This window comes from Oxyura jamaicensis, chromosome 7 (assembly GCF_011077185.1).
Source record: "Oxyura jamaicensis isolate SHBP4307 breed ruddy duck chromosome 7, BPBGC_Ojam_1.0, whole genome shotgun sequence".
In the NCBI taxonomy this organism is placed as follows: Eukaryota; Metazoa; Chordata; class Aves; order Anseriformes; family Anatidae; genus Oxyura; species Oxyura jamaicensis.
Window position 1 is genome coordinate 16,176,199 of NC_048899.1, and position 18,619 is coordinate 16,194,817.

An 18,619-nucleotide genomic window follows, 5' to 3' on the forward strand; every position below is an offset into this window, starting at 1 on the left:
TGCGGAGCTATTTTACAGTCCCGTTACCCTTTTCCTGCCTTTTTTTTCGGGCCGGCCGCTCGGAGCGAAGCGCTCCCCTCCCCGCCGCCCGCCCCGGAGGGCCGTGAGCAGCCCGTGGAAGGCTGCCGAGGCTCGGGGGGGGGGCTCCGGGGGCGGCGGGTGGGGAGGAGTCGTGGGGCGGCCGTGCGGGAAGTGAGCTCAGGCGCACAGGAAATCCCGCCCGCGCCGCGGCCTGTGTTTGCGCTGCGGGCAGAGAAAGGAGCCGAGCGCCTGCAGCGGCCCAGCCGAGCCTGCCGCACGCCCCGGGGCCGAGCCATGTCTGACCAGGTATAGCCGCCCCCGGCCTGGCCCGGGGAGCCGCCGGCTGAGGGGAAGGAGCGGCGGCGGGGGGCCGCGCGGCCCCGAGGGGCGGCGGAGGAGCTGTCCGGCCGCCCCCTGCGGGCCGCGGGGCCGGGGGGGCTCCTGGGGGGGGTGCCCCGCTCTCCTCCCCCGATCTGCTCCGCGGATGGGGCCGGGGCAGCCCCGGGAGCGGGGCTGCGCTGTAGAGCAGCCGCTTCCTTTCGTTTTCCGCTTCCTGGCGGTAGGGCGCTGCTCTCCTGGAGCTGGCCTGGCCTGCCAGCTCCTCCGTTTGCCTGGGGAGCGGAAAAGGAAGGGGAAGAACTCAAGCCTTCCCCGTTCGGCATTGCCTACATCAAACCTCCGGTCCTCGCCGGGACCCTGTCCTGCCCTCTCTTCTCGTACCTCGCTGTGCTGCTGCCGGTTGCGACTTCCCAGGCAGGGACGCGAATAGTTGCTCGTACGGCAAGTTCCTGCCTCGCTTGGCACGGCACACGTTACAGCCCTTTACTGTATCAGTGGCTTTAGGCTATGTGACCTGCTGGTGGAAAGTTAAAACAGCATTCCAGTTTTAATATGTGTTCTGTTTCACTTGATCTCTTCTATTGCTTTCAGATGGCAGTAGTTTTTTAACATTGCCATGACAATCTGAATTTGGAAAATCAGTGTCAGTGTCTACAGATGTTTCCTGCAATGCTGTGAAGTTGAGAATAGTTCCAGTGCCAGCCAGGAAATTAAAAGTATCCAAAACTTAGTATATACTGTCTCCTTAGCAGAATAACCTTTATGTTTTGACCTCTGAATAGAAACCACTGCTGTACATGCTGGTGGTTTTCTTCCCCAGACCCCTGCCTTTCAAGCCCCATGCAGCTCTGTGGGTGAGGATGCTATTTATTGCCTCTCTCTGCCCCTGAGTGTGCAGCTTGTTGCTGAAACTGATTACGGTGCACTCACTGTGTAGTGAAATGCACGAAAGTGGCTGCATGTGAAGAAAAAGTAAATTCTAACCTAGATTTGTAGGCTGGTCTTCACGTGACCCATTCTGTACTGCTCTGCATTTGTGATCTAAGGCATGTTTTAACACATAGCTTTCATTAGGTAATTCCTTTTCCAGCCCAGTCCTGCTAAAACACATACATAACATATACATGTTTGCTCTTTGGAGCTGCTTGAAGTGTATAAAATTCACTGTATATATTGTCCTTTTTTGAGTACCTATCTTGAAGGGCTTTGGCTAATGAGCCTTATTTATTTATTTTTTGGAGAGAGATAAGATAAACATCATATATAGATAGTATCACACTGTTGGGGGGACTGTGCAACAAGAGTTAAACAGCTGCTGAAGCACCCATGAAATGTACAGTAGTGCAGAACTGTAGGTCTTGTATGTTTATCAAGCCCACTGGAATAATCAGATTGCCTAGAATTGTGCATTGCTTACAGTGTCTTCCTTGGGGACCTGGAATTAAGTTCTTAAGGTGACGCTGTTTGTCCCTAGTTGTAATTTTGGCTTGTCCTTTCAGGTATAAATCAAGAAGCGTACTTGATTTGGTTACTTTGATTCCAATAGGATATTAACTTTTTTGATAAAGAAAAGTACTTGTAAGAAGGGCAAACTTCAAAAAATACGTAACTGCTTGGTGGGATCTTGGCAGAGGAAAAAAAATTCCCTACCATGAAGAATCTTGGGCTGTTCTTGCTCTAATTGAATCTAGATGCAGGCATTTTTTCTTCTCATGTACTGCAAATACAATGCTATGTAATTTCTCATTCTTGTAACAAATGTAAGAGTTTATTTGCTGGGTTAGGAAGTGTGTTGTAATCTTATTCCTTTTATAATTTTGAGTTTAAAAGTTCTAAAGTGTACTGAGTACGTTCTTTGTAAGTCTTGGACATTAAAGTTTGAGCACTTCAGAAAACTGGAGGAGGAAATCTGCAACCTACAACTTTACAATGCTTGTTTTGTGGTTCTGTTAGCTGCAACAGCAAATACCTGGCACACTCGGTGCATTTCATCCAAGAAACTTCAGATGTTTTAAGGTCATGAGATTGGTGTTGATAGCAATGTGAGATTGCTATCATTTTGTGCTATTTAGGTTAAGCTGCGGGACAAAGCCTTTAAAACTTTACGGATCTAATGTAAAGCTGGAACTTAGCATTGTGGTATTCCTGTGCTGTTTGTATGGTGTTTTTTTCTTTTTTTCATTTAATGTAAGGTTTTGTGATGCCCCAGTAAAGACTAGTTCTTTTCACAGTGCGAGTAAAAGTCTGGAGGTTTGCTTGTGGATTTTTTTATCTGGGATTTTGTTAGCCAATGGTAGTAGTTGAGTAACTTGCTATCTCCATGCTTTCTTTGTTCTTAAGTGTTTTTTTGCTGTTGTTACTGGCTTTACCATTTGGCATTGAATGGCAGTATAGCTAGCACTGACGAAACGCAGGGAGCTGTTTCAGTCTTCATGGGTTTTGTACTCTTTTGAAAACAAAAGGTTTGAAACCAAAAACCAACTTTTTTTTTGTCAATATTGGTTTTATCTAATTTCTCTTTTCCTGAAATTCTGTCTTTGCCCTGATTTTTGTGGGTGAGAGGTTTCTGGGGCTTTAAACAAGCACTTTTATGGTATGGTGTTTCAGGAATCTAATTCCCTCTACTTTTTCCACTGTTTGTAGCTTTCCCTATTAATTCTTAGTACTTGAGTCTTCTTTCCCTGAGAGTGGGGATCAAATATCTTATGAATCCCTCCTTTCCAGTTGTATTAGCCAGAGGTGCTGTTATAGTAGTAATGATATTTTGTCAAGATGATTTGTTTGGGAGGGCTAAATAGGTGAATGTTACAATGCCTAGAAGTGCATAGACTATTACAAATACCTCTGCTGTTGGGATAACATGCTGCTATGCAATTCAGTTCTTATGCAAAGGTAAACTAAGTGACTGATAGGAAATGTCATGTAAAAAGACAGGATGTTCTTACGAATTCTTCAAGTGATAGCGAAAACAGGAGACAATTTGTTACATACTTTGCATCAGTAGAGATCTGAATCTTTCTGATTCCTTGAGGTTAGTAATCCTGCATATAGACAGTAAAAATGCTGTCTGTGCAAGTTATCAAAACAGGTCTCAGGTTCTTTTTTTTTTTTTTCTTTTTTTTCCTCTGAGTCAGGACTGGAAGCCAGCATATCTTTACTCCTAAAAATAGTCCCCTAAGATTAGAGCTCAGATATGATAGAAAGGGAAAACTTTGGGGAGCCTGGTTGCTGTTACTGCTGAGGACTCCTTTCATGCTTCAGAAATGACTTGCTTGGAGACCTGAGAGTGAGTGTTTAGTTTCTTGAAGGCTTGAGGACAGTTCTTGGTTTGAGCTGGAAGAGTAATACATCAGTCCCAGCAGTTCAGGTTGTGTCAGGTGGATATTTAAAAAAAACAAAAGTCAGGCCACGTGGAATCCATGATATTTCTACATAATTAGCAAAAAAGCCCCAGTTTAGGAAAACATAAGCCTTAGGCACCTGTACATATTCTGCTTATTTTGTCTACTGTGATAAGCAATAGAATATAAAAGTTAGATTTGAAATATTATCAGCAGGGTATCACTGTTTCTTGGGAGGTTTTTCATCAAGGACCATCTGGATCTGTGGCAGTGTCTGCATAAGATCTCTTTGTGTTGGAATGGAATGTAACCAAAGGCCTCATCCAAAATATGTAGTGACAGGCAAGGAATAGGGTTAATAGTGCCTGATTTTTGGCTTTGTGTGATCTATCAGCAGTGAACATGAAAACTTTGATGTCCTTGACTCATGCATTATAGAATGTAACACTTAAACCAAGTTTAAGAGCGTCAGTGCTTGAATTGTTGAATCAGACTTGCCTGTACAATTAATTCTTATCCTGGAAAGATATCAAAACGTAGTTCTTAGAAGTACAACTTTAACTTTTAAGAATTAATCTTGTAACAAACATACTAGAAGGATGCTGCTAATTGATGTTTTCTTCTCATAAGAGAAAAGGCAGCTTACCATCCTTTTGAAAGCAGTAACTGCTGTTGATGCAATTGGATGGAAAAGTGTTTCACAGTTCACTCTTCATGCTGATACGGTGTCTAAGTGTTTTCTGTTTACTCGTGCTGTCTGTTTTTGTCAAGTATCTGAGTCTCTTGGTATGCTTTCTTTTTGCTGACTGCTTGATTAGGAGATAGTATATAATCATATTTCCAATTTCTTCATGTCATCTTTTCAAATGATCCTTCTCATGTTCTTTGTGTTCCTTCCATTTTAACTTATGGCATGCAGGCAGCCTATCATAATTCTATGTTACTATTTTCACACACACAGGAAGTACCTTGAATAGTTTGAATTTAATACAGCAGCCATCGTATTGTCCAATGAAAATAAGTGTTGGATTTTGATTATAGATTCTGAAATGTTTTTTTTTTTTTCCAGGAAGCGAAGCCTTCAGCTGAGGACTTAGGAGATAAGAAAGAGGGGGAATACATTAAACTCAAAGTCATTGGGCAGGTGAGTTTTTACATAACTGACATTTGGTGGATGCTGTGAATTTTTGAGTTATAGAAATGAACAGATGGAAGTTAATACTTTCAGTTCTTCAATGCTGATCTTCTCCTCCAACCCACAAAAAAGCTATTTACCAATTGCTGGTAATGTGTTAGCATATTCTTAACTTCAGGTCTTTGGAGTTCATGTACCCTAACCGTGAGATCAACTCTCCTAGATAGGAATAGGAAGAAGATTCTGTTAGTAGGCTTGTGGGTAATAAGTGGTGAATCACGAGTCTGAATTTAACTTGTTTGGGTAGATGTCCGGATACTTCTTGAACAGAATTCCTTCTCTGCAAAGAACCCCTAAGTCATTTGATTTAACTCAATTTTGTTTGTTGGAGTACTAGTATGGTTGCTAGGCTGTTGACTGGAGACAGATGACCTAGAGTAGGACTAACATTAACTTACCTCTTGCTGGTTTAATTAGCAATGACAATAACATGTTCAAAAGCTAACGTGACCCATGAGATTTTTGTGTAAAACCATTTGTAGTCTGTTTTATCTGTGGCCATTTTGACAGATGTAGTTATTCATACCTCATAGCTGGTAGAAAGGACTAAGGAATAATGAAACCTAAGATTTTGTTTTAGGTTAGTGGTATGTTGCCAAGTCAGCCTGTATCCTAACTTCTGGATAATTGCTGTAATTGATCAAGGTTTCACATATATTTGAAATGCAAGTTTTAACTTGTCTTTTGGAATCTTAAAGCAGAAGTCCCCTGTATATGTAGGTTTGGATTTTCTACAAGTATCAGCTGGTTACAGATGGGAGCACAGACTGAAACAAGTATAGTATTTAGTACTTTTAAATCCAAAGATGTTTGTAGTGAGCTGAAGGTTATGTTTTACCGCCTGTTTTAAAATAGAACTTCCTGTGAAAGTAATGAATTCAGTGCATAATATGAATCTCTAGGATGATTTAGCCACTAAGGTATGCACAGGGGTAGTTAAAATTGTATAATGAATGGTTAAACTGTTCAGTGCTAGTTTTATGTAACTTTTTTTCAATGGTCTTAAAATGATCATAGATAAAATACTTAGTTACTAGAAAGAGTAACTTTTTTCTTTCCTGGTCTTAGGACAGCAGTGAAATTCACTTCAAGGTGAAAATGACAACGCACCTCAAGAAACTCAAAGAATCGTACTGTCAAAGACAGGTTTGTGAAACAGCGATACTGAATATATAGTGGCTGAGCAGAAGGTGTAGAAGTTATCTTTTAAAATGCCTGGACAGGAGTTTATAGTTACTTTAAAATCTTCCTGATCCAAATAAAATTCCCTTAAAGCTGTAGAAGACTGCAGCTTAAGATGAGGCCAGCCTTAGACACTGTTACTATCATTAATATAGTAATCAATTAATGCTACCTGTTATGCCATAAACGGAAGAAATACACAATATTAATGGTTGATATGGGTAAATAGTAACTACTGTTCCAGGACAGTAACTAAAACTTCACTTCCAGGTTCTGTGGCAGATATTGTGGATTCACTGCTGCTATTTCCAGCAGCCCTGGCCTAGTTTGCCTTCAGCTTTGGGGATAGATGCCTTGTGTGGCCTTTTCTTGAGCACTTGTGTTGTAATTCACTTCGTATATCATATATACGAGTATATTCAGATATAATTGTATGAAGTACTTTTTTATTTTAATACTTTGATACCAATTGAACTTGTCAGTTCTGTAGAAATACCTTGTTCACATTAGATTTTCAGTGTTTTTATGCTGATATCTGCATACTGCTATATGGTTTGCCATCCTATTAGAGGAGGAAAGAAAAGATTAAACACCAGATACTTGTAGCCAAATACAAATTCTTAAAATTGGGATTCATCAAAGAATTTGAAAACAGATACCAGAAAATTATTCAAGCAGGACTCTTGCTGACTGATGGAAATGCATGTGTGCGGATTACTTTCAAGAAATACATGCTTCAACAGACACAGCTAAATCTGTCTCCTGGGCTGAATTCTGGAGAGTTGCTGTTCTTGCTGTCAAGTAATCTTCCTCTTAGAGGGACCACAAACATTTCTTCCAAATGGGCCAAGAGGGATTGTTGGAGCAGTGTGAAGAGCTTTTCCTTCCTTTCTATGAATTGTTATGCCTAAAAATTTGCAAGCAATACTTGAGATGTAATCGATGCCCAAAACAGGTCACATTTCACTTGTGTTTGTTGTGCTCATAAAGTAAGTGAAAGAAGAGAAAAAGGTGAGGTCTTCAGTTTACTTACTGAAATACGGTATTCAGCTTTAACACAGGCACACTGTACAAAACAAAGCTGAGAAAACTTCCCAGCTGTTGAGTGAGAACTCCAGTGCAACTTCAGAATAAATATGCAGTTCAGCACTATCATGCTCCTTGAGTCACTTAATAGTTTACATGAGGGCCACAGAATAGCTGAGCTCCCTTTGTAACAGGAACCAGTGCTTTCCTTTTCGGCTTTCATATGTGGTGGTTTTCTTGAAAACGCTTTCTTATGAACACATGCAAGTTTCAACTGTTTTTTTTTCTTGTGCTGTTTTTTAGGGTGTTCCAATGAATTCACTCAGGTTTCTCTTCGAGGGTCAGAGAATTACTGATAACCATACCCCCAAGGAGGTGAGTTTCTGTCTAGAAAGTGTTGCATGTACAGAGTTCATTGGAGAAACTAAACACAAAATTGGTTAGTTTACCTGTTCTGCTAGCCTGTTAATCTGACTGAAGATGTTTCTTTAAATATAGCCAACCTTCTTAGACTATATTTAGTCAAATGTAGTCTGACTATACTTGTCTGACTAGAATCTTTAAAAAGGTTCATACAAGGGTTAGGAAAAAAACATGAATTGGACCTACATGTGTAACATTCCCTCAGAGGGGAGGGTGTAGTTACTCAGCAGAGAAAAAAAGACTAATGTAACTCTGTACTGTTCCAATTTTAGTATATGTGCTGCTGAAGTGAGCACTGGTCAGTTGTTGAGATAGACCTTCAGTCTGACTTTGGAACAAATGTGTATTTAGTTCATGTTTATTAGATGGAAGTGTAAATGAACAGGAAATAGGTTACTTCTGCTGTCCAGTGACTTCTACTGATTGTAATGGTGAAGCAGGAAGAAAAAAATGAGTTACAATTAATGAGCTTCTGGAACAAATTAGTCCAACTTGTTGAATTTCACAGTGCACAAGTTATTTTCTTTGAGAGAACATTTGTAAACAGGCTTTGAGTTGCAAGCTTTAGGTCTTTTCTGTATTGTGCTGTAGTAGTGTGCTGTTTCTAAGCCACGTGGCTACACAGCTGGTGCTACTATGCAGTAATATGCTTACTGCACCATGTTGTTGGTTACGTGCTTGTGCATCCGTTACTCAAGAAGGGGTTAAGAGAAAAATGGAGTTAGCTACTTCCAAGCTGATGTGTACTGCTCCCCAAGTAGATTGAGATATCACAGATAAGACTGTTGCTTTGACTTTGGGATGTGCTGAGATGTCTATGATTAAAGGAAAAAATAAAAATTGTGAGCGATGGGTAGTGAAATATTAATATAAAAAAGATTATCACCCCTTTGTCTTTTGACAAATTACAATGGGACATCAGAACAAAGCATTGTATAGGTTGTCTAGGACCTGCTCTGAATTCAGTGCGCCGGATTTATAACAATTGTGCTGTTTTTTCTGTTCTCACAGCTGGGGATGGAGGAGGAAGATGTGATTGAAGTTTATCAGGAACAGACGGGGGGTCACTCAACAGTTTAGATCCTTCTGTTTGTTTTCTTTCCCCTTAATCCTTTTTTATTTTTAAATAATAGTTCTTTTGTAATGTGGTGTTCAACACTGAATTGAAACTGGCACCCCATCTCTGGGAGTTTATTTTCAAGCGTCTGGTATTTTGAATTCTCGTGCTCGTTATACACTATTGTTTCTGTTTTCATTGTGCTGAACTTTTGTGATCCAGCTGCAACCCTGCTCTCCTTTTCCCTTCTGCCCTCCCCTTTAGAAATACATGTACACACATGCATTTGTACGTTCACTAGGTTCGTGCATTTCAGGCACGAAGGTTGTAAGATCTGCCAGGTGGGCGAGTGTTCTTAATGACTTCCATATCTGCCCTGAAGTTTTGATGTGTGACTGTTTCACTCCTGGACTATAACTTTCAGTGCGAGATGAAGTTTTTCAGAACTAAACTGTGGAGAAATTGTGTATCCATAACTCAGAGCTATTTTGTTTAAATTGTGCTGATGACCCAATGAAGAAGATCAGAGTTGGAAATGGAAAAGCTAGAACTGTTGTCATCTGTACGTTGCTCCAGAGATGGCTTTGCTGAAGACATAGAATTGAAAACCCTAATGATTCTTAAATCTTGTCAGAAGATCCCAGAAGCATTTTAACTTCATATAGCAATTAGTACATGCAGGTATTCATGCAAGAATGTTCGCAGCAGACAACTGGTGTTACTTTGACACTCTTGTTTGTACCTTTTGGCCTGGGACGTGGGTTTTGAATGGACATTGTCTGTACCAGCTTCATTTAAATAAACAACAAAAACAATTTTATAAACAATTTGCATTTTCTTTTTAAATGTTTGGAAATTAGTAGAAATGTAAAAAGAAATGATGATTGGGGCATGGCTTTCTAGTACCTCTACACTGAAGGCAGAAAAAGTTGCGCTCTGTAAGTATACCTCTTATAAAAGCATTTACTTCTTTCTACTTGCCCAAGTAAAATCATTGTGCTTGGTTTGCAGGTGACTTATACTACTAGCTGTTTTTTGTCCTGTTAGGGAATATTCACATAGTTGCGTACTGCTTCACTTCATGCACAAAGGTAGGCTGCAAAAGGCAACTTGGATGGAAATACAAGGACTGTTTCTAATGTCTACATTTCATATGATTATGGTACCATTGAATAATTTCTCTGTGATAGATGATGTGAAAGTGTGAAGATGGTACATGAGGCCTCACTGAGGGTCCACTTATCTAATAGTTGGCTGTAGGTTCAAAATAGCCAGTCTGAGAACCTGTGATTGGGAATGAAAGCTCAAAAGGTTATAGGCAGGGCAGCTTAGAGATTTCTGCACTCCCTGCTTCTGCTTTTCAGCAGATAGATATAACTTATTCCTGGCTTGGTTTGTAAATCAAGTTCATTTTATGAATGTCAAATTAATGTAAAGGCCCATTTTAGTGCTGGCGTACTTAGAAGAAGTTGCAGATAGGTTTTAAATGATCAGTTTTTATGGCACTTGCTGTAAAGCTATAAATGAATTTTCCTTCATTCTGGTGATTTGTCCTATTTCTGATCTAGTAATGCTTTTGTACCCATAGTTGCACTAAAATTTTTTAAAGAATTTTTTTTTTGTCAGGAATGTCAGAATATTGGATTTTTCAAAGTATTCTATGTAATTCAATTTTGGGGGCAAGAAAGAATTGCTTCTATGAGGTGGAGTAACATACCTTCTTTGGAATCATCTCCGATTGCTTTTTGAGAATAATGAATATACCTGTTTTGGGATACCAGAAATAAAACAGCCTTTTGAGCACTATCAGATCATCTTTTAATTTAAATTTGTGTAATGATCCTGTTAGTAGACACATTCCCATTATCATTCTGCAAATTAGGAACTGAGGCACGTGGGGACAGTGGATTACTTAAACTGAAAGTGGAGATGAAAACAGAATCTGTTTTCACTGGGTTTGATGCCAGTACTTCTGTTGCTGCACCAGCTTTCTGTAGTTCTTACTGTTCATTTTCCTCTTTCAAGTCTGTTTTTTATGCTCTCCATATTACCTTTCCAGTTTTGAAGCACTGCTTGTCACTTTCTTAAGACTATGGAGGAAAGTTTCCTGCAGAATGCAATTTCAGCTTCAGTGGGATGAAGCTCAAGGCTCAGTTTTTCTTCTGTTGTGTAACCTTGTCCTGAAACACGTCTCCATACAGAGTGGATATGGTACCAGTGGCAAACTGATTTAACCTCTTTCTGAGCAGTTATCAAGCCTTGAAGAACTAGAATGGAGCTGCTGGTCTAAAGCAGCATCTGTACAGTTAGAACTGCTGATGGGACATAAATAACAGGAATACTGTACTCTGACTCAGATTAATTTTGAGAACTCCATATAAAATGGGAAGATACACAAACTACTCATGCATTGCTACCATTTTTAAGGAACTTCATTGTTTGGAAGTTGTACATTGAAATAAACCTGAATTTTGAAGTTGAGTGTACAAAAACTATTTTTCCCACTTCTTTGGAAGTAATACTTTTCAAATAATTTCTTTCTGAAAATATGGTCCCTATTATTTCTAAATCATTCATGGATTTGAAGCTCATGACTGGAAGTCGGACTGGCCTTCATATGCTGGCGAAAAATAGAGAAAAGACTCTTCCTCCTGAAATTTTCTTTGATCTTCATTTATGTGCTTACCTAGATATTAGAAGAACTGAGTTCAGCTGCTAAGTGGTTCTGCTGAGCGTTGCTTTGTTTTTATCTTTTAGAGACAAGTGATTGTCAGAGAATTAAACAATATTCACTGAGTCCGTTATGCGCTAGAATATAGAAGCTAATGTTTGCTTTAAATATTTCTAATTGTGAAGTTAATATACTTAATGTTCACTTTCATGCTGTACAGAAGCTGTATTGCTAAGTGCTGTGAAAGATCAGGTTCCATTAAGATGTTCTTAAAGCTGCTATGTTTAAAGTGTTTATTCTCTGAAATATAAATATATCTAAATTGACTGTAAATGCAGCAAAATGAGATTTTGAAGTTAAATTTGTAAATGCTTGCAGATAATGAGCTTCAGTTATAATGTCAGATGATGCTAGCACTTGAAGTCTGTCACAGATTTTGAATAACCACGCATTTAGAAGCAGTAGAACTGTATACTACAAGTTTTTTTGCCTTTCCTACTTGGAATTAGAATTATTTTTAAGAGTACAATACTTATGTATCTGTGCTGAGCTGGGCATCTTCTGTATGTACTGTTGAATTATTGTTGTACAAGTAAACTTTCTCAAACGAGAAGATAAGCTTCTGGGACACCATACAGAGAACTGTAGGAACACTGCAAGTTGGAAGTAAACTGGCTTTGTTTTGCTTTTAGAACCAATATTTAATGTGTATTTAATTCAATTGAAGTTCAACTTCAGCTTAAACAGATTGCAGAAATTGATTACTGTTCTCCATGGGAGACTTTTGACAGGAATGGCAATACAATTTGAATCTACAAATGTCACTTCTTGTTAGATAACATTAGTGAAGCAGAAAAAAAGGTGAATTTGCAATGAAAAAAGAAGTTCTTAGCTTGCTATAGCTTGTCTTATTGTTGATAATGAACACTTTTCTGAAACAGTAACAAATTGATTGGTTTGGGTGTTTCTTTCCAAAGTCAGCATTAAGATCTTAATACCTTTTGTAAACTGATAGTTCTATTTTTTCCTCTTAAAACTGAAGTGAACTGAAGAATCTACAATGAAGCAGCAAACTAGAAATGTATTCTAACACCTCAAGAGGTTGTGAAGGTTATGATGGTCTGTCTGGGTTCATTTCTGGTTGCTGTTAAAAACAAATGCTTTTACTTGTCTGATTTCTTGTCTATACAGGCTATAGTTGCAGCTTGGGAAAACAGGTTAGGGAATGAGAATAGCACCTGTCTGTTAAAGGAATGCTGGTCTTCTTTTGAAGCAGGTTGGAACCTTGAATTAGGCTTGAACTGAAAGAGCTCACTGCAACGACCAATACCTGGCACCAAGCATGCATTTATTCTTCGGTATCGTTTTCAGGCCTAGGTTTTTCAAGCACCTGAAAATAAAACCCATGGATGAGAACCATCTTGAGTGTGTTCTGGTAGCTTCTATTAACAGTGCTTGTGGGAACTGTGGACATTGCTCCAGGTCTGCTCTTTGCCTGCAAACACTGTTAATAAGATGGGTTGAAGACATAGGTCAGACTTCCTCCTTGGATTAGACTTCCTCCTTGGATTAAAAAACTGGTGTTTTGACTCGAAACCTGCACACTCAATAGGCTCATGGCTTGTTCACTAGCAGTTTATTTGACTTTGCCAATATGTAACAGTGCCTTTCGAGGCACTGAGCCTGGACAGGAGCATGCACTTGCCCCTAGGAGCTGGCTTTGAGCAAGTTTGAAACAGGCTGGGGAAAAAAAAATATGCTTATACCTTGTGCGCCAGTATGTTCTACTGTTATGATAGCATGAATAGAGCAGACAATATAGTTACTTCTGCTTACCTGTAGTTATCATGTATCCTCTCATCCCTTGTAATGAATGCTTTGTGACTGAGAAGTTGATTGAGGCTTCCTTTAAGACAAGGGGTCTGTACTGTTTGCAGTGCTTTGGTATGCAATGTGTAAATTTCCAGTTTGTGTTCTGAGGTTCTAGTAGGAATGAGTTCTGGAAGCATACTATGTTGGAGTTGGCTCTGATGGACTACATAAAGGTAATCATAATTTCAAGTGTAGGAAAACCCAGCTGTGCTTTCTATAGCATAAATGGATGTTATTTGTATATTTAAACTATGTAAGATATATGTAAATTGTTGGTGGAATTTAGGGAAATATTGGAAAAACTGGTTAAATAGCAAAAGAACTACATTACATCTTGGAGCTTACACTGAAGGTAGCATAAGTTTTACTCTTGAGGTACTGATGCTGCTCTTCAATGTGAACTATGCTGTTTGGAGTCCTGACTAAGTAACTATTATTGTATAGGTTGGCACTAAGTGTATAGATATACTGTTATTATTAAGGAAAAAGGTAACTTCACTTTCTGTATGATAGCTACACACCTGATTAAAAGCTGTGCTTACCTAGTGTCTTCTTTTTTCAATCTGTTCTTTAGCCTCATATATTGCCTCCTCTTCCTAGTATCTTCTTTTATACTCCAAGTGTTCTGCTATTACCACCAGCTGCTGGCATTCCTCCTCTAACCACATTGCTCCTTCTTTGCATTTTTCCACATCTTAAAAACAGATCACCAACAACTATTGGTTACTCACATGCTTCCTATTTAGGAAATGTTTTTTCATCGATTACAAACAAAATAATGCTGGAATAATCACATTAAAAGTATTTAAAATCTCAAAAACAGGAATTTGTCTTGGAATTATTCCTGAATCACATAATTTAACTGCTTTTATTTTGTTTCTTTAATCTGATGTTTAGTATTTGGATTTTCAAGCCTTTCTCTACAAACACCTTTTAGAAGTAGAAGTGTCTAGCTGCCAGGACTGGGGCTTTCAGAAAATATATCAAAAATATATGGAAAACATCAAGAAATTAAGATGTAGCATGAATGTTTTTGTTGCTAGCATCTTGTACTATAGTATCATAGCCAAGTTGTAGAGTTTTTTCAGGCTGCAAGGACTGTGGAAGAGGTGACTCGCTACCATCTCTAATAGAGGAGCAGCAGAGGTGCTGCAAATTTGGGATTTAGTGTCACAGGAATTGCATGGTAAAGGCACAAATCTGCCTCTACTGGAAATCATCTTTTCAGACAAATTATCTGCAGTTCAGGTAAGCATTAGCCTTCCTAAAGACTACCTGCTTTGTCATGTTGCTCTAGCTGTCTCTTCCGGAACTGCAGAAACTTTGTGATAATCCCACTGCTGCCAAATATGTTCTGGTGGCTTTTCTCAAATCATGACTTCTTTGCTGCCACCTCTTCCTGGTGCCTTCACTCTTCTAGTTTGTTTCTGTAACCTAAAACACAAATGATTATTAATTGCTATAGTAACCTCGAGTTTGCTGAACAATCTTGGCAGAACAGGTTCTTAGCCTGAAGGGCTAAACTGATGACCTAAACAAAGGAGAGAGAAACTGTAATAAAGAAAGAACAGGTGCTGGTTAGTGATACTTAGCATATGTCTGGTTGTTTCTGCAAATTGGTATTTTTTTTAAACATATATTGTCTAGCTTCTACCATCTGTAAGAGGGAAAGGTGAAAACCTGAGTTATAAGTCTTAGCTGCATGCTTTTGGCAAGTACATGAGACTAAGAAGATGGGGATACAAGTATATTGTTTACATGAGACAAAGATGTGGAGACAGGGATGGAGGAGAGCACAGAGGCAGCTATGTAAAGTTCAGGGAACAAGAGCTGTGAGGTAAGTAAAGCACAGCTTTGTGAAACAGGAACAAGCATGGAACAAGAACAAACCTAGAACAAGAATCCAAAAGATGCATTGGATAAGACTTAGATGTAAATAGTATGATAGTCTAAATAGTCTCTTTGCAGGAAGAGTCATACTAAGGAGCATAAAAAAGTCAGGCTAATGAAGAGAAGGAATATTCTCCTTACTTTGGGCATAAGAACTTAAGGAGAATCAAACTCAGGTCTTTTGCTTTACTGACTAATGCTTAAGATCATGGTCCAAACTAATTCAGGGTTCTCAGTCTGGCAGTTTGACTTGAATGTCTACTTGCTTTTCCCAGCTTAAATTGGGTACAGCACTAATCTCGAAAAATGCTTACCAAGTCAGGCTTGTCCATTGGTTTCAACCATGTGATTTAATAGAAGATGATACAAAGCAAAAGATGCTACTTCTATAAACCTGTTTCTTTTATAAATGCCTGTGACGAGATAATATCCCTACTGAGTGTTCAGTCACTTCTAGGTAGAATGTAACTCCTGAAAACACCAAAGGAGGTCGCTGTTTTCCCCAGTAAATACTACATATATAGAGAGAGAAAATACAGAAGCAGAGCAAAAAGATGGTATTAGAAGTGTTATCTGCTATTTTGTATAAGCAGAATTTTTCAAAAGGTGAACATGAATGTGGTAATTGTTTTATCACAGCTTTTTTGTGATATTGATGTTTCTCAGTTTTGCCCTCATTTTTTCTCTAAATCTATGGCAGCAGAGGTAACAAGCAAAAATTGCTCTTAGTGTGTTTTTGTAGTATAAAAACTTTTGCATCATTACGGAACCTGCATTACTATGAGATAGTTTTGGTGCTGTCTGGCAAGTATATAGTCTACATGAAATCACTACACTGGGTACAATTGGCTGAAAAGATAAATTTGTGACCAATAGTGGTTCACTGACAACACTAATTTTTCACTAATGTCTTGGAAATTAATTTTAGGACAGACTCAGATTGATAATTAATGGATGAAGTATTTAAAAAGAAGTTTAAGACAATACTAATTTTAGTTAAAAAAAAAAAAAGGCGCACTGCTAAAAGATGCAGCTTTATGTATGGACAGATTTCAGATTAAAATATTTGTTCTCCTCTAGATTAGAATTTGTCTGCGTTTACTAGATCAGTTTGCTGACTCCTTCACACTTATATTCTATTAGTCTTCTATTATATTACCTGGTGTTTGGTTATGTGTGTTTCTTCATGCTGGAATACTGAAAGACTTGGATGCATTTTAGGCTGACAAAAAGGAAAGACTACAGCAGTTTTGTTATCATTCACATATTCCCTTCTTAAATTAGAACTTTGTCACTAACCGCATATTCTCTGTGCTCCTCTGTTCTTTTTTCCAAACTTGCCTTTTCTTTTTCCATTTGTTCCTGATGCTCTTGCTTTTTTGTTTCCATTCTCATTCCCTCCTTTTCTCCACTTGTAGCTGCCTTTTTTTCTGCCTTTTTTTGCTCTTATTCCTGTAGAGATCTCTACTCTTGCCATTTTCCATGAGGAATCTGAAAAGGAATGTAATTCATATGCTTAGAGCTAACAGATAAATCATCATTCACAGAATGACATTAATACTTGAAGTTATTGAAAGATATGCTTTATGTACTTCTGGAAGTAGTTTTTGACTTGTGGGATTCTTCCTTTGTGGTTGTTCTGGTGAACAGTGCCTGTTTTCTGTGTTGAATGTTCTATTATTTTTCTTCCTGTAGATACTCACCTTTGTGATACCTGATGACTCTTACACACTTCCTAGTATTTAATGTCCCAATATATTGCTGTTTAAGCTGTATTTTCTGAACCTCTAAGTTCGCATTTTCCCTTGTATTTTTTCCAAATGTTTTGAGGTTATCGGGGAGCAAGCACAGGGGTTTTATTTAGTTATGGAAAATAATGACATTTTGAGGAAACAAGTGAAGTCTTAAAACAAAATAAGCCTAAAATTCTGATGGCTGATCTGTCAGAGGATCAATGCAGTGAAATCAGAACATTATGAACAGTCAGTGTTACAGAACCAATTTCTGAAGCTCTGAGCTAGGACATAGGATCTGGGGAAAGAGCTTGTATCAGTGGAAGCAAGGCTGGGGTCCCTAATGCTGAAGGGAGGATCATTTAACTGGTCTTACAGTGATGCTTCAGGGAGTCTCCCTGTCCTCCCACCAAGGCCCTAGTCACTGGTGCTCCTCAGTGAAGGACACTTTTCCAGAATTTGCAGTTATTTAAAGTTATTTAAGATGCTTCTCTGAAGCATATCTAATTATTCTTTTTACCTTAGTCTGTGCCATTCCTTTATGAGAAGACATAAAGGAGCACTTCTGTGTCCCAGCTTTTTTAAGACTGGACTTAAAAATTTGACAAGGAGCGTAGCTTTGTACTTGCCTGGCTGGAGGTGGTCAACAGGGAGGGGTGACGGGCTGTTATGTCTTACCTGTCCTTGGGGAGGACGTAAGGGTGCAGGCTTCTTGGAGCTGGGGCCTGCTTAAGCTCACCTGCTGCTCCTCATGAGGTACTTGCTGCTCTTGTCTGCTGCAACGTGACTCCTGTTTTTGTGCCAAGTTAACCTGCCAGAAAGCCTCCATGAGTGGCAGCTCCTCCCATACCTATCTGTGTGGATAACGCTTGGGAAAATAAATAAGCCTGCTGCTAATGAGGCGGAGGGAGGGAGCCCTTCGTGCTGCACCCCTGAGGTAAAGCCTCCGACGGCTCTGACAAGGCTGTGCTGAGGTGACTGTGAGGCGGGAAACCGCCCCTGAGGGGCGGGACCGCTCCCTCCCCTTGTGCGGGGCCTGTGGGCACACTGAGGTGGCAGCCATTTTGTGGTGGCGAAGACTGGCCGCAGCGGAGCTTCGCTGCCGTGTGGTAGCAGGTAAGGCCACACTGAATAGGTCTCGGTTTTGTGTTTTCGTCATGAAGGAGTTGTTTAAGTGCACGTCGGTACCGATGAGTGCAGTTTCTCAACTCTGCAACTGGTTGAGGTGACTGTTGGAGGCAAATGGCCTGAACCCGGTGACAGGTCACAGCTGTTTGCAGGGCTGCTCATCGGAGAGGGTTCTGTCCTCAGAAGAGCAGACAGGCTGCCCACTGCTGTGTGACTCGGCTGGGCCTCCTCCCCCTCGCCCCTGTTGTGGCTTTTCTCCATTTTGTGCCTTTTCCACACAGGCACTTTTCATTCCCACATTTCTCTTCTGGTTTTCCTGGGAAAGACACAAACCTTCCCAAACCTAATACGGCCAAATCACTGTTGAAGTGGTATACTGTTGATCTGGGCTGTTTTTGGATACTGTGGTGATTGCTTATTCAGACTACAAACATTTTAGAGATAAATCTGTTCTCTTAATGTGTTAGTTTTTATGTAATATTTTTGTTCTAAGGGAATGTGTAAAATTGTGAATAGGATGAAAATACTGTTTTAATTCTAGGTATGAGAATTTGCTCTGTCCTATAACATGGTGACGCTAAAAAAAAAAAAAAAAAACTCTTCAGTTCATGTTCTTTCTGCCCCTATTTTGTTCCTTATTCCACCTGAGTTAATCAAATACACCAAGAATCTTATTATCAATCTTCACTTATGGTGAAAAAGATGCAACAAAACATCAGGACTGTAGTGAACATCCAAAAA

At 39.4% G+C, this 18,619-nt stretch overlaps 1 protein-coding gene and 1 long non-coding RNA gene across 3 annotated transcripts in view; both read left to right on the forward strand.

Moving 5' to 3' along the window:
• The first annotated feature begins 175 nt into the window (after nt 1-175).
• Nucleotides 176-9,411, forward strand: SUMO1 (small ubiquitin like modifier 1). Its single transcript, XM_035332330.1, has 5 exons — nt 176-327; nt 4,771-4,845; nt 5,965-6,042; nt 7,408-7,479; nt 8,539-9,411. The coding sequence occupies exons 1-5, from the start codon at nt 316-318 to the stop codon at nt 8,605-8,607; spliced, it is 306 nt and encodes a 101-aa protein (XP_035188221.1). The 5' UTR covers nt 176-315; the 3' UTR covers nt 8,608-9,411.
• An 8,325-nt stretch (nt 9,412-17,736) lies between these two features.
• Nucleotides 17,737-18,619, forward strand: part of LOC118170232 — a 101,090-nt gene continuing 100,207 nt past the window's right edge. For both annotated transcript variants that reach the window (XR_004752584.1, XR_004752583.1), the window contains exon 1: nt 17,737-17,866. This is a non-coding gene — a long non-coding RNA (uncharacterized LOC118170232). The remainder of the gene's footprint in view (nt 17,867-18,619) is intronic.

What these genes read in the sequence shown, in the direction of transcription:
- SUMO1 (XM_035332330.1), top strand. An exon ending in AACTCAAAGTCATTGGGCAG is followed by an intron (nt 4,846 to 5,964) that starts GTGAGTTTTTAC and finishes TCCTGGTCTTAG; the next exon opens with GACAGCAGTGAAATTCACTT. An exon ending in AATCGTACTGTCAAAGACAG is followed by an intron (nt 6,043 to 7,407) that starts GTTTGTGAAACA and finishes GCTGTTTTTTAG; the next exon opens with GGTGTTCCAATGAATTCACT.